This window comes from Pteropus medius, unplaced genomic scaffold (genome assembly GCF_902729225.1).
Source record: "Pteropus medius unplaced genomic scaffold, Ma_sr-lr_union100, whole genome shotgun sequence".
NCBI classification, from domain to species: Eukaryota; Metazoa; Chordata; class Mammalia; order Chiroptera; family Pteropodidae; genus Pteropus; species Pteropus medius.
This window is the reverse complement of record NW_024343554.1, coordinates 4,844-28,183: the sequence shown is the minus strand read 5'-3', so window position 1 is coordinate 28,183 and position 23,340 is coordinate 4,844. Positions and strand designations below refer to the sequence as shown.

At 48.3% G+C, this 23,340-nt stretch overlaps 1 pseudogene and 3 gene segments (V, D, J or C); all 4 read right to left on the bottom strand.

Annotated features, from left to right (window-relative positions):
* Positions 1 to 326: 326 nt before the first annotated feature.
* LOC120606277 (immunoglobulin lambda variable 3-21-like) lies at positions 327 to 1,350 on the bottom strand. The segment is given in 2 exon segments: positions 327 to 831; positions 1,233 to 1,350. Coding segments are annotated over 2 exon segments (366 nt in total).
* Positions 1,351 to 5,707: 4,357 nt separating this feature from the next.
* LOC120606278 (immunoglobulin lambda variable 3-19-like) lies at positions 5,708 to 10,067 on the bottom strand. The segment is given in 4 exon segments: positions 5,708 to 5,728; positions 5,826 to 6,103; positions 9,554 to 9,877; positions 10,025 to 10,067. Coding segments are annotated over 4 exon segments (666 nt in total).
* On the bottom strand, positions 6,465 to 6,583 carry LOC120606279 (uncharacterized; annotated as a pseudogene).
* Positions 10,068 to 20,182: 10,115 nt separating the features above from the next.
* LOC120606276 (immunoglobulin lambda variable 3-9-like) lies at positions 20,183 to 21,135 on the bottom strand. The segment is given in 2 exon segments: positions 20,183 to 20,611; positions 21,004 to 21,135. Coding segments are annotated over 2 exon segments (471 nt in total).
* Between the last annotated feature and the right edge of the window lie 2,205 nt (positions 21,136 to 23,340).

The window sequence follows — 23,340 nt, the reverse complement described above, 5'->3', positions numbered from 1 at the left end:
ACAAAGGCACCGATGACAGCCGCCAGGGTCCCCAGCAAAGGCGCGTGCGCAGTGAGCTCACAAGAGGGATCTGTGTGGACAGCACAGTGTTCTGCTCCACTCAGTGTCTCAGGCCGTCGTGAGAGCCTGGGGCTTCGGGAGCTCAGCGGAGCTGGGCAATTGTGGGGTCTTATCCTGATCAGTAGGGTGAAGGAGGGTCCAGTGATGACCATACGGAAAGGCCAGGTCATTGACCACTGGATGAATATCTTCCTGTGTCTTTCCACCCAAGCCCTCTGTCCCCAATTGACACTCAGGCCCTGACAACACCATGACAGCCTGGGCCCGCCAGCCCTGAATCTCCTCCTGATCCACCTTTGGCAGAGATGGCTGAGGGCGGAGAGGGAATGGGTAGCCAGGAATCTCAGATCGAGGGCCCTGGGCCAGACCTGTTCACGGCTTTGTCTGCAGTTCTTGAGGGACCAGAGGATAGTGTGACACAGACCAGGAAGGGGGTTTGTGTCTCACTTCCCTATCTGCCTGTGTCACTGTGAGCTTTCTCACTACCATCCCACACAGAACAGTAATAATCAGCCTCGTCCTCGGCCCGGGCCCCGCTGATGGTCAGGGTGGCTGTGTTCCCTGAGTTGGAGCCTGAGAATCGGTCAGGGATCCCAGAGGGCCGGTAGCTATCGCTATAGATGACCAGCACCGGGGCCTGGCCTGGCTTCTGCTGGTACCAGTAAGCGCTTTTACTTCCAATATTGTTTCCCTCACAGGTGATCCTTGCTGTCTGTCCTGGAGCCACGGACAGTGAGGGTGGCTGAGTCAGCTCATAGGATGCCACGGAGCCTGCAAGAGAGAAAAGGAGAGGTGGGCTTCCAGAGCTGAGTCTCTTCTCCAGTCTCTTCTCTTCTCTACAGTCTGCCTGGCCTGGACCGAGCTCCAGAGTTTCATTAGCCCACAGGATGCCCTAACATCCCTATCTACTCTAACCGCTTAGCCCTAGGGCCTGACTGGAGGATGGAGCTTCTGCAATGAAAAGCCCTTCATGCTCTGGCAGGTGCAGCCCTTCAGGGCTCACAGAGAGCCAGCTAGCACAGTGAGGTATTTCAGCCCAGCCCAGGCCCTCATCCTGTAGCAGAGTCATTCGCATCCTGTCCCCACTGGCAGCTCCCTGCTGAGATCAAAGACAGAGCTGGGCCTATCCTGAGCTGTAAGGCAGAGGTTGGGTGTGAGCCTGGATGCAGCACCTGTGCAGTGAGCAAGGAGGCCAAGGAGGAGTGTGGTCCAGGCCATGGTAGAAGCAGCTCAGTTCTGCTCTCTGGGCCTGAGACTGGGCAGGTTTCCTCCCAGGCTTCTCTTATCCCCTTGCTGGAGAGAGCTGCTGGGTATGCAAATCAAGTCGGGTAAGGGGTGCTGCCTGAGGAGCTTGTGGTTTCAGTGAGGAGCTCCGCCTCAAGGGACACAGAAAGGGGAGGTGTGGTTCCTGCAGACCCCACCCTTAGCCCAGGGATTCTGATCCACTGTCTGGTGCCATAGTCTGGGGCTGACACATCTACCACAGACTGTCTCATGGCCTCAGCCCCGGGATGATCTGGTCCCTGAGAGTTAGAGGTGAAATGTCAGCATTTTCTGAACACATTATAGCATGGTGACTATAGAGGTGACCATAGGAGCCTTAGGTCAGTGCAGTGTCCCACCCAGATCACAGTCTGTGAGCATCAGAACCTGAGCTCATTCCCTCCTTGCCCAGTGTGCACAGACTGTTTAGGAGCCACTGAGGTGCTGTGAATTTCTGTGCTTGGTGAGAGCTCCTGGGGCAGGTCATAGATGCTGAGCCTCTGTCACCCAACCCTAACGCAGTGTGCACAGGGACAGATCTTGTTGCTGAGAAAAGTTGAAGAGGAACAGAATTTTAGCACAAATGGAGTGGGCTGGAGAGGAATGAAATACCTGGACCTACGCTAGAGGAACAGGCAGAGTCTACATCAACACATCTGACAGACATGGAGTCAGAAGTTTACATAAAAGATGATAGTGTAGAAAACACACATTTTTTTTCCAGGTATGAGGTGATGGTTAACAACCCTCCTGCATGTTCGAATTCCTTATGCCCAGGCCCACCCCACCTCCAGATGTCTTTGCCAGCTGGTCTCTGCTGCCCTCTGGTGGCCGCTAACAACCGGCTGTGTTGATGCAGTGGCACCCATGCTTGGTACAGTCGTTTGTAAATCAGAACCTACGATTCAGGTTCTGACTCCCTGACCCAGGGACTGCTGGCCTAGGGGAGAAATTACTGTCTTTTATGTGACCCCTGCTTTTCTCAAGGCCAAGCGCTGGAAGGTCAGATCACCCATGAAAATATGATCAGGTTCATTTGGGGGGGGCAGGGCTTACCTGAAGCATCACTGCATGTATCTCTAGGGTGCTGGGTGCTCATGGGTGAGAATCCGAGTCTTCAAACAGGGAACACAGGACTCAGTGGCTGCCTCTCACTGGTGCCCTCTGCTGGTGTAGGGCCCAAAGAGGACAGTGAAGACTACTGCTCTAAGACAGAGACAGGAAAACACTCACCCAACAAACATTGATTCAGACCCACTTTGTCTGGCACACATTCCATCCTGGGAATCACTTGAACGGGACCATTGTGTGCTTGGGGCAGCATAGAGAACACCCTTGTTTTATTGACACAGCAAGCAGACCCCTCACCTTCTCTCTGTGTCTTGTCTTCCATATTCGTTTCATGGCCAGACAATTGCTTATCTCAGATCCCTATTGGCCAGGATTCATCTTGTGGCACAGTGTTGGTCCATAGATGTGTCAGTCGGCTGAGCTTCTTTCCAAGAAACATTCACTCTCGTGACATAAATAAATAGAGTAGATTTATGCAGTGCCTTTCCTCTGGAACCTGGATGTGATAGCTGGAGCTGCAGCAGCCATCCTGAGCTCTGTCTTCAAAAAGAATGAAAGCGAAGCCTTTACAGTAGTGATGGTGGACCGGATAGTGAGAAAGATCTGAGACGTCACTGGATAGCTGAGGATCTGGAGAACAACGAACTGACTCCACACTTATTATTGCAGGATTAAAATAAGCTCCTGTCTGTTCGTGCCTCTGATTGTTATGTGTCTGTTGTTGCATTCAAAAAGTTCCTGAATAATGAGGGTAATAATTAGCACACGTCAGTCAATCACACCAAATCATGATAAGGGAATAATTGTGTGGCTCTTGATGAAGTGCAGATAATTGGTTGGTACCGGGCAAAAAATGACAGGCAGGTACCGTGCAGTGAGAGGCTGAAGGAGGCCTCTCTGGTGAGGTGTCAGTGGAGCTCTGTCAGGATGGGAAGATGAACAAGGAACAGGAAGTGTGTTTGGGGAGAGTGGAGTCAGTGCCCTTTTGGGAGCGTCTTGTTGGTCTGAAAATGAAAGACAGTGAGAAAATTTTATTTTCCTTTCTCTTTTGAAAGATACTGTCCATTGGGTGAAGACTTAAAAGTAGACAGAGTTTTTGTTGTTTTCGTTGTGTTGTTTTGTTTTTGCTTTTATTATTCTGGAGACATCGCTCTACTCTCTTCTATATGTGATGTTTGGTAGGTTAGGTCGACTCTGCTTACTCTGCTCCCTCTCTGTATGGAACCTGTGTCCTCTCTCTGACTGCTTTTATGATTGTCCATTCGACGCTGGTTTAAGGAGTTTGATTATGATGCGATGATGAGCTTCCTTCCCTAAAGGGTCTGATTCCTTCTTCAGGAGCCCATCTTGGCCCCCAGGCAGCCTGGTCTCTCCTGTAACCTAAGTCCCTCCCTCTGGGGTTCCATGGGGAGCCATGCACACGGTCCCCAGAGTTCTTCCTGACCTGCTGCACATTCTGTAGTGTCCCATGTGAATATCACCATACTGTACATGTCCAAAGTCAACCACTTTGTCGGGCCCTGTGCACAATGTCACCTTCATAGGCGAGTGTAAATAACTATGACAAAAGTTGTTTTTAAATGAGGTACTGTTGTTTTTTATATCTGGGAGTTTGATCGAAATACTTTTATTTTCTTTGTGTCCTCACTTAACATGTTCAATTATTCCTACTTAATTTCGATGCAGCAGAAAAAGAAAAAAAAAAACCGTTTTACCTGTATATGCAGCCTCCTGCTTGTCTTATGGATTTCAGACATGCCAATCAGAGAGTTGCATGAGCCAACTCCTTAAAATCTCAATCCATGTATTTATTTACCCCAGGATATTAGCTAGACGACATAGGTAAGTTTCTCTACATGGACAAACATCTATATTCATATACATATCTGTGTCTATATGTGTATCTATATCTGTATCTCTATCTATATCCATAACCGTATTCATATGCATATACATGTCTATACCCACATCCATATCCATATCCACATCCATATCCACATCCATATCCATATCTATGTCTATCTCCTATCGGTTCTGTTTCTCTGGACCCAACAAACAAACCTGATTAGCTATGATTTAGGCGTTCAAGGTATTTTAATGGTAACTTATCCAGCACTAACTTGTCCAATTCCACCTTGCCGTGATGTCATGTCACTTCACACAGAGGATGAGAATATCTCCTCATGTTTTTCCACCACCAACGGTTACGCTATCACTGTCAAAAATTCGATTTAGATATTCATTAAAAACCACTTCGCATTGTTATTAATTTTTGATTTACACACGATAACGTTAATTATGGACATTAACATAGGGCAGACAATTCTCTATTTATCCGTGTAGTGACCGTATGTGACGCTTTACGGTCACTGTGGAGATGGACATTTCTATCTGGCATCATCTTCCTTCTGTCTGAAGTGCCCGTTCCTATTTTTCTTGATGTTCTACTGGTGATAAATTCTGTAAGTTTCTGCATATTTATAAAGTTTTATTTTGCTTTCATGTTTGAAGGATAGTTTCACCTCATAAATTCAAGGTTGAGAGATTTTTCTTTAAAAATTATTTTTTAAAGCTTTTCTTTTTAGAGTTGTGGCTCCACTGTCTTCTTATTTCCTTCGCTTGAGTGAGAAATCTGCTTTTTCCATGAGGTTTATGCATCTGCATGTGACATTTATTTCCTCTCTGCTGTTTATAATATTGTCCCATGATCACAGGTTTTTGCAAATGTAATTATGAGTATCAGCATTGTTTTCTCATGGTTCCTGCTTTTGAAATCGGTAGATATTCTAGGATATTTCAGTCATGGTTTTCTTCAGTATTGAAACATTTGGGGCCATTGTTTCTTTAAGCATTTTTTCTATTCGCTCCCGTTTGTCTTCTCTGCTCTGAGACTCCAAGTACATGACGCTCAGGCTGCATGAAGTTGTCCTGCAAATCACTGAGCATCACTGCTCAACGCTTTCCATCTTTTTTATTTCTTCACTTTGTTTGGAATAGTTTCCAATTTGATGTCATTAAGTTCACCAAACTCTTCTTCTGCAGAGTCTAAACATTTGCAAATCTCAACTGTGCATTTTTAAACTTCAACGTTACAACTTTCATCTCTGAAGGTGAGATGTGGTGTTTTTTAATGTAGTTGAAGTCGGCACTTAATATATTCAATCATTCCACTAACGCTTTAAACAAAGGGTCTCCTTGTGCAGAATTAATTTTATGTACTATCTCCCAGAGAACTCTCTGCAGAACAAGTCTGGAGGGCACGGAGGACAGGACCAACTGGGGATGTCAGATCTGGGAACCTGGGCCAGACGTGTCATGTCTCACCCTCCGAGGCCTGGAGGAGAATGTGACAGTGACGGGGAAGGGAATCTGTGTCTCACTGGCCCGTCTGCCTGTGTCACTGTGTGTTTCATCACTGGCAATATCCACACCTCACAGTAATAGTCAGCCTTGTACTCGGTCTGGGCCCCGCTGATGGTCAGGGTGGCAGTGATCCCTGAGGTAGAGCCAGAGAATGGGTCAGGGATCCCTGAGGGCCGGTTGCCAAAATAATATGTGACCAGCACAGGGGCCTGGCCTGGCTTCTGCTGGTACCAGTGCATACAAATTACATTCTCAGTGATATCTGCAGAACAGAGGATCCTGGCCATTTGTCCCAGAGCCACAGATACTGAGGGCAGCTGGGTCAGCTCATAGGAAACCATGGAGTCTGCAAGAAATAAAGAGAAAGGGTTGAGGATGAAGGGCCTGGTCCCAGAGGTCCAAAAAGGGTCCTGCCTGGGCGGAGCTCAAGGTTTGACAGAGCTCCAGCTCAGGGTCCAATGGGGGCTGAGATGTAGGCAGCGCCTCGGGGGCACCATCTGTGCAGAGAATGAGGAGGGGAAACAGGTACGGGATCCAGGCCATGGTAGGGTCTCTTCAGAGCTCTTTCTCCTGAGACCTCATTGGCCTCCGCCGACCCCCTCTTATTCCTTTCTCAGTCCTTTGGGGTGGTGAGTGTTTAGAGTTTATGCAAATGTACTCGTCATCTGGCTTTCTTTTCTTTCTTCTCTTTTGTTTCTTCATATTTATGCCTACAGCACCTGTTCTTCCTAGGTGGTCTCCCATCCAAGTACTAACCAGGCTAGACCCTGCTTAGCTTCCGAGATCAGACGGGATCAGGCTTGTTCGTGGTGTCATAGGCGCAGACTCATCTGGGTTTTGTAAGGGAGGAGTTAGCAGAGATCATTCTCACCTGCTAGAGGGGGCCGGGCAGGTGACTGAGGAGGAAGGAGTAGAGTTCTCCAGTTGCTTCTAAGCTGCTTCTAAGAAAATCAGCCATAGAGTCTAACTTTTCTGATCACAGTCACCTTCCTGGGGTGCGAAAACATGGCTACTGTCCCAAACTCTTCTGGCCTGTGGTCTGTCCTGGGCTGGCTCAGCAGGGCTGTGAGCCTTCCAGGAGCCTGGCCATGGGGCAGAGCTTGGCCCACTGAGAGAGAAGTGACAACCCCTGATCAACAGGCACTGGTCAGTGGGTCCTGCCCACTTTCTCTTTCTACTTGACATCTCTGTGACCCCCATACACATTTTTGTTCCATTTTTTGGCATTTCCTTAGACATGGTTCTATTTGTTAGGATATTTGTTCTTTGTTTCAAGTATGATGGTTTTCTTCTTAAACATCCACTTGCTTTTGAAGCTTCACGCCCATTCCTCGTCTCATTTGACACTTAGTGTTTGTCTACCCTTTATGACATCAATCACCCTCAAGAATGCCCAGGTCAACAGCTGGGACCAGGCTTCCCTGATGCATTGTTCAGATGAGGTATCCACTGTGTCTGTGTCCATTAGAGTCCTGTGGTGACACTGTGTGAATCTGAACTTCAGAAGTGGTCAGTTCAGCCCGAGGGGATAAGACGGACTGTCTCGATTTCCTTCTGTGGGCTGAACCTTGGACAGAGCTAATTTGCAGGCTAGACTCCCTCCGAGGATCCACCTTGGCTGCTCCTGGCTGCAACTCTGCTGCCTCCTGCTGGTGGAGAAGTGCTCAGACCAGGAGCTTCCTTCCCTCTTGTGGGTCACACCAAACCATCTGTCACCTGAGAGGGCGTGGTCTAGAGAATCCAGCCCTCTCTCTGTGCCACTGTGACCCCGCCTTGCACTGCCCAGCCCAGCACAGAATGGTGCAATGAGGGGTTTGGGAAGAGGCAGACGAAATTTCTGTAACCACGTACCAGTGTTGAAATGCCCTTTCTTTACCCTTTGCTTTTATTAGAAGAATGCAGGGTGCAAGATAAACTGTATGTCTCCTGAAAAAATATAAAAATGTGGAGAAACATCTCACCAGGCTTTGGTCCATGCATTTCAGATTCAACAGCCCCACAACTCCATGAGCTATTGCTTAAATGACCTCTCTCTCTCTGTCTCTCTGACTCTCTGTCTCTCTGTCTCTCTGTCTCTCTGCCTCTGTCACTCTGTCTCTGTCTCTGTCTCTCTCTCTCTTTCTCCCCGCTTTCTCTCTCATCTGTATACTTTTACAAATATAGTAACGTATTGTTCTTTTTTTCCTTTTGGACAGTTGACTACATTTTATAGACATTAACAAATAAAAATATTTCTATATTTACCCATGCAGTTACCATATCTAATGCTTTGTATTTCTTTGTACAGATTCACATTTCTGTATCATTAAACAGAAATGTGAACACAGTAACGGGTGTCCTTTACCGTTTCTGCTGTTCAGAACTGCCTATGATCAATTCTAGAAGATTTAGCACTTTGATAATGTAGGATATTGCTTTCTTTTTTTTGAATGATATTTTCACTGGGTAAAGAATTCAAAGTTGACAGAGGTTTTCTTTTAGTATTTTAAAGATGTTGCTGCACAATCTACTTGCTCGCACAACTTTAATGAGAAATCTGATGTCATCATGACCGTTGTCCCTCTGTACACAAAGTGTCTTTTTTCTCTGGCTTCTTTTAACAGCGTCTCTTCATCATTGATTTGTAGCAATTCCACAAGGTGTGTGTTGGAGCCGCTTCCATGTTTTCGGAGGCTGAGGTTCGTTGAGTTTCCTGGATATATTTGTTTATGGTCTCAACAAAATTGGAAAATTAATGCCTATCATTTCTTCCAATCCTTTGTCTATTTATCAACTCCTTCCTCTTCTTGTCTTCCTCAGGGACCCAAATTACACAGTATTTAGGCTGTGTGAAGTTCCTCTACATTATTTGAAGCTTCATCAGTTTTTCAGTTTTTTTTCTTTCTGTGTTTCATTTTGAATAGTTTCATTCGCCATGTCATCAATTTCACTAATTTCTTTTGAAGCATCTTCTATGACATCATTCTCATTCAGTGTTTTTTTAAATCTCAGACCATGTATATCATCTTCATGAAAATGATTATATACTTTTAGAATGTCTTATTTACTGTTCCTAATATGTTCAATCTTACCTCTACTCACTCAAAAAAAATGACATATACTTAAAATGATTTTTTATTTATTAAAGAATCTGATTATTTCTTCAGGAGCCCGTCTCGTTCCCCAGGCAGCCCTGTCTCTCCTGTAACCTAAGTCCCTCCCTCTGGGGTCACCGTGGGGAGCCATGGACACGGTCCCCAGAATTCTTCCTGACCCACTGCACATTCTGTAGTGTCCCGTGTGAATATCACTATACGGTACGTGTTGAAAGTCAACACTTTGTCTGGCCCTGTGCACAATGTCACCTTCAGAGACGAATGTAAGTAATTATGACAAAAGTTATTTTTAATTGAGGTACTGTTCTTTTTATATCCAAGAGTTTGATCGAAATACCTTTACTTTCTTTGTGTCCTCACTTAACATGTTCAATTATTCCTATATAATTTGGATGCAGTACAAAAACTAAACAAAACAAAACAAAACAAAACATTTTTACCTGAATATGCAGCCTCCTGCTTGTCCTACGGATTTCGGATATGCCAATCTGAGAGTTGCATGAGCCAACTCCTTAAAATCTCAAACTATGTATCTATCTACCCCAGTATATCAGCTGTACAGCATAGGTAAGTTTCTCTATTGACAGAATCCTGGAATCTGAGATCTGAGGACCTGGGCTAGACCTGCTTATAGCATTGTCAACAATCCATCTGGGTTTGCAGGAGTGTGTGACACAGATGGGCAGACAGTTTTGTCTCACTTCCCCATCTGCCTGTGTCACTGTGAGCTTTATCACTACCGTCCCACACAGAACAGTAATAGTCAGCCTCGTCCTCGGCCTGGGCCCCGCTGATGGTTAGAGTGCTCGTGTCACCTGAGTGAGAGCCAGAGAACCGGTCAGGGATTCCTGAGGGCCGCTTATTATTACCATAGATGACCAGCACGGGGGCCTGACCAGGCTTCTGCTGGAACCAGCCAGGATAATATTTTTTTACAGTCTCTCCCTGGCAGGTGATCCTGGCTGTCTGTCCAATGGCTACAGACACTGTTGGTGGCTGAGACACATTAGAAGAGGCCACAGAACCTGTAAGAGAAGAGAGGAGAGGTGAGTGTGAGGGTGAGGGTCTCATTCCCAGAGGGCGCACACCCTGCAGCATTCCCCGTGCTGAGCTGAACATCAGGGCCAGGCTGCTCCCTGGTTTCCCTGGATGCTGAGTTTAGGCAGAAGCACCTGTGCAGAGAGTGAGCAGCGGGAGCAGAAGGGTCCAGGCCATAGTGGAGACACCCCAGCCTCTGCCTATGTGCCCTTAGCTGGGATGTGGCACCCAGGCTGCCCTTATACTCTGTAAGATGGAGTCTTCATGCAAATCCACTTCCTGGGAGGCTGATGCAGATGGGGGCTGGCTCATAACAACCATAGCACAGAAGCCTGGAAACAGATACAGAAATGAGGCTGGATGCACCAGAGTCGAAACAAATGTCCCTCAGGACTGTGCTTAGAGGGGAGTATAAGGCAAGGGAACCCCTGAGTACCCTAGGACACTCTGACCTCTGGCGAAAACCAGGGCAGGAGGTAGAAGGGAACCCAGTCCGTGGTGGGGAGGGGTTTCCAGGCTCTCTGCACTGCGGCCGCCCTGCTGGGACTGGCCGCTCCAAACTCTAGTGTTATCCTCTCTGCTTGCAGCTCTAGAGGGAGTAGACTGAATGCAAATCTCTTCTCTTCCCTTCCCCAGTGTGTCTGTCTCCACTCTTGTCTGAGCTCTGAGCCTCAGGGCCTCATGCTGATAACTTCCTGAGGTCAGAAGGAGGGCAGATGCGGGCTTCAGAGTGGAGAGTTCATTCTGTGCAACTCAAGTGTCTTCAAAGGGCATCAATCATGCCCTTTGCACTGAACACAACCCAGAAGTATTGGACGCATTAGGGTCCTCAAAGCAGGTCCCACAGTGCCCCCTGGTGCCCACAGCGTGAATGTCATCCTACACATGCAGCTAATTCAACAGAATGACTTCTTTGGAGTCCTTAATGGATGCCGACTCTTCGTGTTTCTCCCAAACCCCATCTTGATACCATAGTAAACCAATATTATCATCTGCTACAGACAAGGTCTCTCCTCCAGTCTAATGAGGAGGGAGCTATCACTGTGAGGTTAATGAATTTTCCAAAATCTCCCACACAGTGATGATGAGTCACGTTCCTAGCGCGTAGACGGAACCTAGAGTCTGACCTTTCCGTCCCCTCCCGGCCTTGCCGTTCACCGTCCCCCATGACGTCTCCGCTCCTTTCCCACGCATGTGGAGCCTCTCCTGTCACAGTCCTCAGGGAGAATGGAGCATCTGAATGGAGCTCAGGTTTCCATGCTCTGTGAATCTGTGTTAATGGCATGTGGCCTGTGTGGACAGAGATGGGAAACTCAGTCTGCTCCCGCCATGACAGACAACTCTGGATCATGTGTCAACGAAGCATGGAGAATCGGGTGACTGCTCAGGCTCCCTGTGTCGGGCTCGGATCCTCACAGTGAGATCAGGATTCCTTTTCTTTTTTTTCTTCTTTCTTTTATATTGTTCTCTGAATAAAATTTTTAAGTGAATGAATACTGTTTGTTTGTTTATTTGTTTGTTTATTTTTAGTTAGATTTTTTTCTGTCACCACATATTTGACCCCATTAACGCCATCTACACCCCCTTTCCCCCTGCACCTCTACCCCATAGAATCCAGGAGTCTATGGTCCATGGCCTTGAGTCTCTGTTACTTTGTCCTGTTTGTTTGTTGCTTTTAGCTTTATAAGGGTTACTTTTCTTACATGATCGAGGCCATGGAGTTGGACAACTGTCAGTATCAAAAGACGAACCTCTTAATTTTATGACACATAATTGGCAAGAAAACATGTTTCACCTCATATCCCTGGCAGATGTATTGATTTTCAAACCCTGTCCTGCTAAGGATGCGATGGAACAAATTCACTTACAAAAGCAGATGATGTTTTACAAAGAATGGATGTGTGAAGTGCTGTGGTGATACCTGTGCAGACAAAGGAAGACCCCACAGCTCACCCCTCAGAGTCGGGTCTGAGGAGACCATGGAAGATAAGACGAGTGCTACGTCCTTCAGACATGCCCACTGCTGCTCCCAGCTGCGCGGGGGACACATGGCTTCTTCCCAGCTCCACATCCCTGAAGCTTCCACTCCTCACACGTCACACCGCAGTCTCCCCATGGGATCCACCGGCCCTCCTGCTGGCCGGTTCACACCCATGCTCTGGGTCATGACATCGTGAGGGATTACCTCTCAGTCCCCTCCAGGGAGAATGGACCTTCATACATATGACCTGTGCTTGTGCATTAGGCACATATATCCCTTTGTGGCCAACAGCAGTGAGTCACTGACTCACTGAGGCAGAGGGAGCAGTGATCCTTCGACTTAGTCCGGAGAGGCACCAAAAGGGGTTCACACCAGAGTTGAGCCCGGTCAATAAAATATTTCCTAGGATCCTTTTTTCTCTAGAGGTGTACACAAAGTCTGACTTTATGACTTGTCATGAGATTCATGGAAACGATCTTCCCACTGAAAAACATACTTGTAGCAATATTTATCCAAACAATTCACAAGAACTGTTGTCATTCATTATACTGACTAAGCATAAAACCTGTTTGATAGCTGAAAATCACCTTTCAAATGGTTGTTGTATTTAAGATCAGCTGTTAGTTAAGGGACTAACTAGTATGGACACACAGTATAAAAATTCCCTTGTCTCTGGGAGGCCTCAATACTCAAGGTTTGGGTGGAAAGGAAAGTGGAGCAGCCATTCCTCCTTAGTCTGTCATAGGGGTCACGGGACCCTCCATCGCCTCCTGCTGGCTGTCAGTATATATTGCAGGGACAGGGGCACCAAGGAAAGGCAGCATTTGAACATGAACTGTGAGTCATTCCAGGGAGGATGCGCTGTAGTTTTGAAGTAAACATAAGATTTCAAAGATTTACTATAAAAATAATGTAAAAGGTATTAATATTTTCATATTTAATCCATGTTGAAATGATAATATGTCAACTAATTAAATTAAAGAAATAGATATGGGACATGGTTCGATAGTGTAGCAGTTAGCGCATCTGCTTTACAGGCAGAAGATCCTAGGTTCACATCCCAGTGGAGCCACGGTCCATGATCTACGGCCACGCCACCCTGAACAAGCTCGATGTTTGATCTCAGATGCTAAGCAGGGTCGGACCTGGTTAGTATGTGGATGGGAGACTACCTAGGAAGACCAGGTGCTGTAGCCATAAATGACAATAATAATTAAAAAAAGAGTTAGATTATGAAAACTAATTACACTTTTTCTTCCAATTTTTAAATGCATATCCTGTAAAATTTTAATTTGCCTGTATGGATCAAATGTTTTTTCTATTGGAAAGGGCTCAGTTGGAAGTCACAATATCAGCTGCTTGCTTTTGAAAAGGGAGAAAGATCTTCCTGGCACCTTGAGGAGAGGCCAAATCTTGGGTGTGAAAGCACAAGAGACGACACAGGATGGTGGTGTAGACCAGGCATTCAGAGGCCATACGGCCTCGGTTCTGCTGCTGGGTCAGCCACTTTCCAGTTCTGACCACAGACAGGTTGCTCTCCTCTGCATGTCTCAGCATCCCCATCTGAGATGAGGTGATGCCGAGAACGTTTCTTCACAGAGTGTCTATGATTAAGCCATTTAACAAATACGAAGTGCCGTGAATGGTGCCGCTACCTCTTAAGCACACATGAACGTTTCCTTCTCCTCCTTGTTTAATGTCCTTATTCTCATCCTTCCACTTAATATGGACCAAAGCCAGCAGAATAGTGGAAGGAGGAAATTACAGAAACAGAATGCTTGGGATTTTGACGTTGAAAAATTTCTTAGCTACACTAAAAGGAACACTACACTAAAGGAACTACACACCTATTCCTTCCCCGCACACACACACACACACACACTCTCACACACACACACACACCATGCACACAAGCCCACAGATGTACTGCCTTTTGCGCAGCTCAAAGGAGGCTCATCCAGGACACTGATGACATGGTGACTAGACCTTTGAGTCCAGTGACATGGTCCTGCTGCTCCGACAGACACATCACGATGTCCCAGCAGAGCTGCCACAGAACCACTTCATGCTTGCAAAGATCGTGATTTGTGTCATCTCATCCCACTTATCTCATTAGAGTGTGTCCTGAGTGTGACTACTGATTGAGGTAGCAGTACCTAGTTCTTGGAAACTGCAGACCTACTCTGCACACACTGACATCAGTGTATATCCTGTGACCCGTCCCCAGAGGACAGCATGAATACCCGAGGGGCAGGTGAAGACAACTGGGCCTTAGGCTGGTTGTTGCTGGTTTCACTGATGGGCCAGAGTATAGCAATACTTCACACTGATCCCTCCAGTCAGTCCAGAAAGCCACAAGGTTAAAATTAACGGGGTCGTAGACTTATCACGTACCCTCGCAGTTGAGCAGGGTCAGGAGGACTGGGACCTGGGGTTGGAGGAGAAGTGCATCAGCTTGGTGTCCTGGGGACTTCATCAGGAAAGCAGCGCCATTCACTGCTTCACTGAAGATGTGAGGCTGTTGCCTCATTTATGACCTGAATGGAGGCTATAGAGGCCACCTTGTCATATGTCAGAGATTTGCTCACTGGGGTGATTCACAGAGCAGGGACGGAGCCTGGATGTCCAGACATGAATGGGCTATTCAGGGGAGGTTCAGAGTCGCTCTGGACTGTCAGTTAAGCCCCACCTGATCTTTGAGAATTTGGTGGTGCACCCCAAACTGCAACCGCCCAAAAGAGAGGGTAGGCAGACACACTGGCGTGCGTTGAATTGTGTGCCCCCAAATTCATGTATGAAGTCCTAACCCTAGTACCTCAGGATGGAAGCTTATTGGAAATAGGAGTGTTGAAGATGCAATTAGATCATTTAAGCTGAGGTCATACGGGAGCAGAGGAGGGCCCCTAATCCGGTACATTTCACTGGTGTGCTCAGAAAAAGGGGAAATTTGGAGACAGACACAAGGGAGAACACGACATGAGGATGGAGGCAGGATCTACAAGCCAAGGACACCAGAGATGCCGGCAAGACCCCAGAGGGTAGGAGACAGGCAGAGGGCAGATTCTCTATCTCACCAGCCCTGATGACGGTTGATCTCTGACTTTTACTCTCAGAACTAGGAGTCAATATTTCTGTATTGTCAGCCCCCGGTGTGTGATATCTGTTATCACAGCCCCAGCACCTACACAGTTCCCCATAAGGTCGGGGTGCTCAGGGCATCAGCCACTGTTCTGTCCCTGTGATCACACCCCCTGGGAGGAGGCTCCTGCCCTGAGCTTCCCTCTCCGGCAGACTTGGACTCTGCTCCCAGGAGTCTGTGTCAGTCCCCAGGCGGCACAATTTCTCCTGTAAACAAGACACTCTGGCCCCCGAGCCTGCGCCTTCCAGGCTCATGTGGGAAGCAATGCTCACGGTCTCCAGAGTCTGTCCTGTCCCACAAAGACCTTCTGTAGTATTTTTATTATTATTATTTTTATGGCATTAGCACCTGGTCTTCCTAGGTGGTCTCCCATCCCAGTACTAACCAGGCCCAACCCTACTTAGCTTCTGAGATCAGATATCAAGATTGTTCAAAGTGGCATGGCCGTAGACCAGGGACTGTGACTTTCCTGGGGCGCGAACCCAGGACCTTCTGAGTGTAAAGCAGACGTGCTAACCATCACACTATGGAACCACATCTTATTCTGTAGTTTTAATGGCAGTGTCGCCAGGACTGTAAACACTCAGTCACTACTTTTTGGTCCCTGTACACAGTTTCCCTCACAGAACTGAGTCTAATTGTGAGAAACGCCATAAAAGAGACATGTGCCATGACCTGCAAGTGGGGAACATGGTGTCCTAGGAGATTATCCAGCAAAAGCATCTCACTCAAACCTTATGTCACAGATGGCTTTTCCTGAGGAAGGTACTTTAAACATAACCTTGAAAGATAACTTGGTGCTGACCGGGTAAGCATGAGTATTCCAGGAAGGGATGAGGGTCTGGGAATTGAGATCAACCATGGGGTGGGTGCAGGGATTGATGGGGCTGTGGGAGGCATCTCTGATGGTCGGACCATGGTGCCCTTAGGCTCCAGGGCTGCTGGTTGCAGACCACGCCTGACCCCTGCAGGCTGAGGAGCCTCCGTCTGCAAGATCCACTTCCCTGGATAACATGGTAGTGAGGTCATTGTCAAGTGTCCCTTCATTCCTCTCCTTGGTAATAAAAAGAGAGGTCAGAGCTGCATATCTGGACAGAGAGGCCTTCATCCCATGATAGGGTGGACAGCAGTAATTAAAGGTAGGACCTTGAGGTGCAATGTTTGCTCCGTTGGGGTCTGGACTCTGAGCCATCCGGACTTCCCCTACCTTTGCCTCTCTTGAGCTGTCAGGTGGGTGTCTGAGCACATGGGCCACAGACAGGAAGAAAGGTTGTTTGCAAGTGATCTCAACGAGCTGATGCTCTCAGGGTTTCACCTGCCTCAAGGTGGGAGGGAGGAGGTAGTTTCATGTTTTGCCCTTGAATGTAGAAGGTGTCCCACATCGTGGGAGCTGACAACAGACCTGGGCACAAGAGGTGAGTACGGCCAGCCCAGGCCACTGATCTCGCTTGCTCATCATTTAGAAAGTGGGAAAAAGCCCCCTCCCCAACCCTGCTTGGGAACCGCAATAATAATCAACTTTATCACTGGGTTGAGGTGACAGAGGTGCAGTCTCCAGAGCTGGATCTGGGGACTGTGAGGTGTGATTCTTGACACCCTCCTCGGCCATGGGGTGCTATGCGCAAGACCTGTTGGTACAAAGAGAAAGGATTATAACCCCCAATTGTCACTGTTGCCCCAGCACAAGAGATGCTGGCCATCTGTCCAGGGGACCAATTGCCCACAGAGGAGAGTCCGGACAGACTGTTCCCCCGAGGATGACAGGATGAAGGTTATGGACAGGGGCAAGTGCAAGTCCAAGACCCCGTGGAGCCCGGGTGGGAGGGAGAGCAGGTCCCCTGTGGTTCACAGAGGTGCCTTCCTGTGGTGACTCTCACCTGAGCTGTGAGCAGCAGGAGAGGAGGAGGGAAGCCATGCTCACTGTGGTCCTCAGAAGACCAGCAGCACCGACTCCCCACGGAACCATGAGACACGCAGATTCCCTGGGTCGCCCTCACCTGCTGCAGTGGCATCTGCTTCTTAGGAGACCTCAGGGGACTCGGTGCTCACTGGGTTTCAGAAGCTCCAATGCAGGCCGCCATGGAAACTCTCACTTCCTCTCGTGCGTGTCCTCAAGTCCTTCCTAGGCCACCTGTGCCTTGGTGCTTAACTGTCCTGCCCTTGTCAGCTGAGCTTGATTCAGGCGCCAGACCCTGTCATGATGTGGGAAAGACATTTTAAGAACAGACTTTATCAGAAGCCCCCTGGGCCTCGTGTGGGGAGGGGTGAATTTCCAGCGGGACGTCCAGACAGAAACAGATGGTTCAGGCCACTCCAGTTCTCACTCAGCGGCACAGAATCTGAGCTTTCCTCACCACCTCAAACACTTCATGTGTTTTCTGTCTAAGTCTCCGTGTGTTTTTCTCTCTGACTGAAACATCTCCCGGGACACCCCTCCTCACCCAAGTACCAGCCACTCCATGTGCTCAGGCTGCCGGAACAGAAATGACATAGAGTGGGCAGCTTAAAAACAACAGAAATTTCTTACTCACCGTTCCGGAGGCTGGAATTCCAAGATCATGTCGTCAACACGGTTGCCTTCTGCTGAGGACCGGCCTCCTGGTTCATAGCTGGTGCCATCTGGCTGTGTCCCATCTCCCTGCTGGGAAGGGGAAGGGATGATGAATCTACTATGAGCACTAATCCCATTCATGAGGGCTCCAGCTCAGGACAAATTGCCTCCCAAAGGCCCCATCTACTCATCCTTTCACTTTTGGGGGTTCAGATATCAACATATGTATTCTGGAGAAAACAAACGTTCAGATTATAGACCAGCTGAATTTCTAGTTATTCTATCAGTTCTGTGTACATGTCACACAGGAGGAAGCCTCTGACCACCAGAACATTTGTAAGAGAAACACAATTCTTTATCATCCCAGGTGGATGTGATATACCCAGATCCTTTGCGTGAATTAACACCGCCACGTTGTCTCAGTACCCCCAATCTTACCTTTAAGATGCCCCAACAGGACTAGAAAAAACAGAAGCAGGAATATTTGGAATGGAAGGGCCTTTGAGGGCTCAGTAACAGGACCAGATAGGGGGCAGCCTCGTACAGGATGGAAGCAATGTCTTCCAGGAGGCTGTATGTGCTCGGAGTCGGTATGCAATCAACCTTGTTGCTTCTTTTATAGGGAGGATTCATGGGTCTAGAAATCAGGAGTTGAAAGTGGGAGAGACACCACTCCCTCCCCTATGGAGAGACCCATCAACAAGATGTTTTCTTCTCTTTCAGGGACTTTACACTCTGCGTGATTGTGTGGAGCTCGTGATCGAGACTGCTCCACGGCCCCTCTTGGCTCCTCCTCACAGTGAATGATCCCACAAAGGCTGGGGTTTTGTGTGGGTTGGTCAATGGTGACTCTGAAGGGGGCACTGGGTTGCTTCTACACCACAGAGGTAAGCAGGGGGCGCGTATGGAAAGCAGTAGACCCTCCAATTCTCCCAGACCGTAGTCAATGATCACAGTCACAAAATCACAAGCATCCAATTCAGCAAGACATCATGGACCAGTACCTTCCGGAATGAAGCTTTGTGTAATCCCACCTGACAAGGGATCATGACTTGCAAGGTATTTGCTGAGGTCAAGGGGGACATGGAGTGCATAGGGAAGAAGGTAATGGCAGATACCAGCTCTGACCACAAGGCTCGTCATTGTAATGAGGACAATACTAACAAGGATTTCTTTCTTATATTTATATGTATATGTTTGGATACATATTAATCTTACATTTTTAATCTTCCCCGTCTCATTCCGTATTATTTAACATAAGATGTGTTAAAAATAGATAACTTTATATTTCAGTATTTAAGTTATAGGATGTTCCATACAGCTGGGGAAAATAAATATCACTAGAGGACAACACAGTCTTTTCCATCCTTTCCGAGAGAGGGTTAGCATGTTTGTGGTTGTTCACTAGATAGTTTCTCATATTAGCTAAAGCACGGCTACGTAGATTCTGTTAATTTGGAGACTGTGTGCTTTGTGTAAAGGTGAATAGGTTTCGGCTAACAATGGTTGGACTCTGGTGACTTATTCTGTGTCAACATTGACAAGCTGAACTCTATTTTGCAGAATGATTTTCTGTGTGTGTTTCTGGTTAGGGTGGCTGGAAAGAGAGATTCTCGTGTAGGACGTGGCGGGTAGAAGGAAGCAGCATCCACTGTGTAGCTCCCGCCATGGCTGAGTGTCTGCTGGGTCACTCCGTAGGAGGAAGGGATGGCCCCGATTCCCATGGACTCACCTTCAGGACGGACCTGACTCTCCCACTGTCTTTCAGAGCCTAGAACACTTAGTCAGTCCGCTTTTCATTCTGTAAAATTACAAGGAACAATCAGATCTCTCTGGGGATGTTGAGGTGGACACTGGGGACTTAGCTGAGAACCAGAGCCCTGTGGATGTATAGTGGCCACCTCTGTTCTGATGACCATGTTGGCAACAGCTGACCTCTTAGGCTGTGCTCCCCGGAAACAGAAGCTGAGATGGTGAATTGCGTGGGCAGGAAATCAGGAAGCAGGTGAAGAGGTGAGACTGGGCAAAAGGAGGAGGTGACCCCCACGCGGTTAAAGACGAGGCCTTAGGTTCGTCCAGAGAGCTCTCAGGCTGGCAGGTTTGGTCACCTTAATTGAGCCAGGGCCTTGACAACTTGGCCCCTGGTGGTCACTACATTGACCTCTCTGAGAAGGACATGAACCTGGGGGACCATTTTCTGAACCTACAGCACTTCCCAACGAAGGCACCGATGAGAGCCGCCAGGTTCCCCGGCAAAGGCGCGTGGGTGGTGAGCTCACAAGAGGGATCTGTGTGGACAGCACAGTGTTCTGCTCCACTCAGTGTCTCAGGCCATCGTGAGAGCCTGGGGCTTCGGGAGCTCAGCGGAGCTGGGCAATTGTGGGGTCTTATCCTAATCAGTAGGGTGAAGGAGGGTCCAGTGATGACCATATGGAAAGGCCAGGTCATTGACCACTGGACAAATATCTTCCTCTGTTTGTCCTTCCTCCCAAGCCATCTGTCCCCAGTTCACATTCAGGGCCTGACAACACCATGACAGCCTGGTCCCGCCAGCCCTGAATCTACTCCTGATCCACCTTACGCAGAGATGGCTGAGGGCGCAGTGAGAATGTGTAGCCAGGAATCTCAGATCGAGGGCCCTGGGCCAGACCTGTTCACGGCTTTGTCTGCAGTTCTTGAGGGACCAGAGGATAGTGTGACACAGACCGGGAAGGGGGTTTGTGTCTCACTTCCCCATCTGCTTGTGTCACTGTGAGCATTACCACTGTCCCACACCTGACAGTAATAGTCAGCCTCGTCCTCGGCCCGGGCCCCGCTGATGGTCAGGGTGGCTGTGTTCCCTGAGTTGGAGCCTGAGAATCGGTCAGGGATCCCAGAGGGCCGGTTTTTATCACCATAGATGACCAGCACAGGGGCCTGGCCTGGCTTCTGCTGGTACCATTGAGCGCTTTTACTTCCGATATTGTTTCCTTCACAGGTGATCCTTGCTGTCTGTCCTGGAGCCACGGACAGTGAGGGTGGCTGAGTCAGCTCATAGGACGCCACGGAGCCTGCAAGAGAGAAAAGGAGAGGTGGGCTTCCAGAGCTGAGTCTCTTCTCCAGGAGATACAGTCTGCCTGGCCTGGACCAAGCTCCAGAGTTTCATTAGCCCACAGGATGCCCTAACATCCCTATCTATTCTAACACCTTTGGCCCTAGGGCCTGACTGGAGGATGGAGCTTCTGCAATGAAAAGCCCTTCATGCTCTGGCAGGTGCAGCCCTTCAGGGCTCACACAGAGCCAGTGAGCACAGTGAGGTATTTCAGCCCAGCCCAGGCCCTCATCCTGTAGCAGAGTCATTCGCATCCTGTCCCCACTGGCAGCTCCCTACTGAGATCAAAGACAGGGCCTGGCCTATCCTGAGCCCTAAGGCAGAGGTTGAGTGTGAGCCTGGATGCAGCACCTGTGAAGTGAGCAAGGAGGCCAAGGAGGAGAGGGGTCCAGGCCATGGTAGAAGCAGCTCAGTTCTGCTCTCTGGGCCTGAGACTGGGCAGGTTTCCTCCCAGGCTTCTCTTATCCCCTTGCTGGAGAGAGCTGCTGGGTATGCAAATCAAGTCGGGTCAGGGGTGCTGCCTGAGGAGCTTGTGGTTTCAGTGAGGAGCTCCGCCTCAAGGGACACAGAAAGGGGAAGAGTGGTCCCTGCAGACCCCACCCTTAGCCCAGGGATTCTGATCCACTGTCTGGTGCCATAGTCTGGGGCTGATACATCTACCGCAGACTGTCTCATGGCCTCAGCCCCGGGCAGATCTGGTCCCTGAGAGTTAGAGGTGAAATGTCTGCATTTTCTGAACACATTATAGAATGGTGACTATAGAGGTGACCATAGGAGCCTTAGGTCAGTGCAGTGTCCCACCCGGAACACAGTCTGTAAACACTAGAACCTGAGCTCATTCCCACCTTGCCCAGTGTGCACAGACTCTTTAGGAGCCACTGAGGTGCTGTGAGTTTCTGTGCTTGGTGAGAGCTCCTGGGGCAGGTCGTAGATGCTGTGCCTCTGTCATAAACCCTAACGCAGTGTTTACAGGGACACATCTTGGTGCTGAGAAAAGTTGAAGAGGAACAGAATTCGAGCACGAATGACATGGGCTGGAGAGGAATGAAATATCTGGACCTACGCTAGAGGAACAGGCGGAGTCTACATCAACACATCTGACAGACATGCAGTCAGTAGTTTACATAAAAGATGATAGTGTAGAAAACATACATTTTTTTTCCAGATATGAGGTGATGGTTAACAACCCTCCTGCATGTTCGAACCCCTTACACCCAGGCCCACCCCATCTCCAGATGTCTTTGCCAGGTGGTCTCTGCTGCCCTCTGGTGGCCGCGAAGAACCTGCTGTGTGGAAGCAGGGGCACCTTTGCTTGGTACAGTCGTTTGTAAATTCAGAACCTACGATTCAGGTTCTGGTCCCTGACCCATGGACTGCTGGCCCAGGGAAGAAATTACTGTCTTTTATGTGATGCCTGCTTTTCTCAAGGCCAAGCACTGGAGGCTCTGATCACCCATAACAATATGATCAGGTTCATTTAGAGGAGGAGGGGGCAGGACTTACCTGAAGAGTCACTGCACGTATCTGTGGGGTGGTGGGTGGTCATGGGTGAGATTCCAGGTCTTGGAACAGGGAATACAGGACTCAGTGGCTACCTCCCACTGGTGCCCTCTGCTGGTGAAGGGCCCACAGAGGGCAGTAAATGCTATTGCTCTAAGCCAGAGACAGGGGAACACTCACCCAACAAACATTGATTGATTCAGCCCCACTTTGTCTGGAAATCACTTGAACGGGACCATTGTGTGCTCGGGGCAGCATAGCGAACAAACTTGTTTTATTGACACAGCAAGCAGACCCCCCACCTTCTCTCTGAATCTTGTCTTTCATACTTGTTTCGTAGCCAGACAATTGCTAATCTCTGATCCCTATTGGCCAGGATTCATCTTGTGGCACAGTGTTGGTCCATGGATGTGTCAGTCGGCTGAGCTTCTTTCCAAGAAACTTTCGCTCTTGTGACATAAATAAACAGAATAAATTTATGCAGTGCCTTTCCTCTGGAACCTGGATGGGATAGCTGGAGCTGCAGCAGCCATCCTGAGCTCTGTCTTCAAAAAGAATGAAAGCGAAGCCTTTGTAGTAGATATGGTGGACCAGAAGGTAAGAAAGATCTGGGACCTCATTGAATTGCTAAGGATCTGGAGAACAACGAACTGACTCCAGACTTATTGTTGCGGGAGAAAAATAAGCTCTTGTCTGTTCATGCTTCTGATTGTTATGTGTATGTTCTTGTGTTAAAAAAAAATCATGACTAATGAAGGTAACGATTAATGGAAATCAATCAATATTTCAAATGATGATAAGGGAATAATTGTGCAGCTCTTGGTGATGTCCAGATAATTGGTTGATAGCAGGCAAAAACTGACAGGCAGGTACTGTGCGGTGAGAGGCTGAAGGAAGCCTCTCCGGTGAGGTGACACTGGGGCTCTGTCAGGATGGGAAGATGAACAAGGAACAGGAAATAGGAGTGGGGAAAGTGAGGTCAGTGCCCTGTGGGGAGGGTCTGGTTGTTCGGAAAATTAAAGGCAGTGAGAACATTGTATTTTGTCTTCTTTTTTGAAAGACACTGTCAGTGAGGAAAGACTTCAAAATGGACATTTTTTTTGTTGTCATTATTGCTTTTTTTTGTTTTCACTTTTATTATTCTGGAGACATGGCTCCACTCTCTTCTGTTTGCGCTGTCTGGATGGA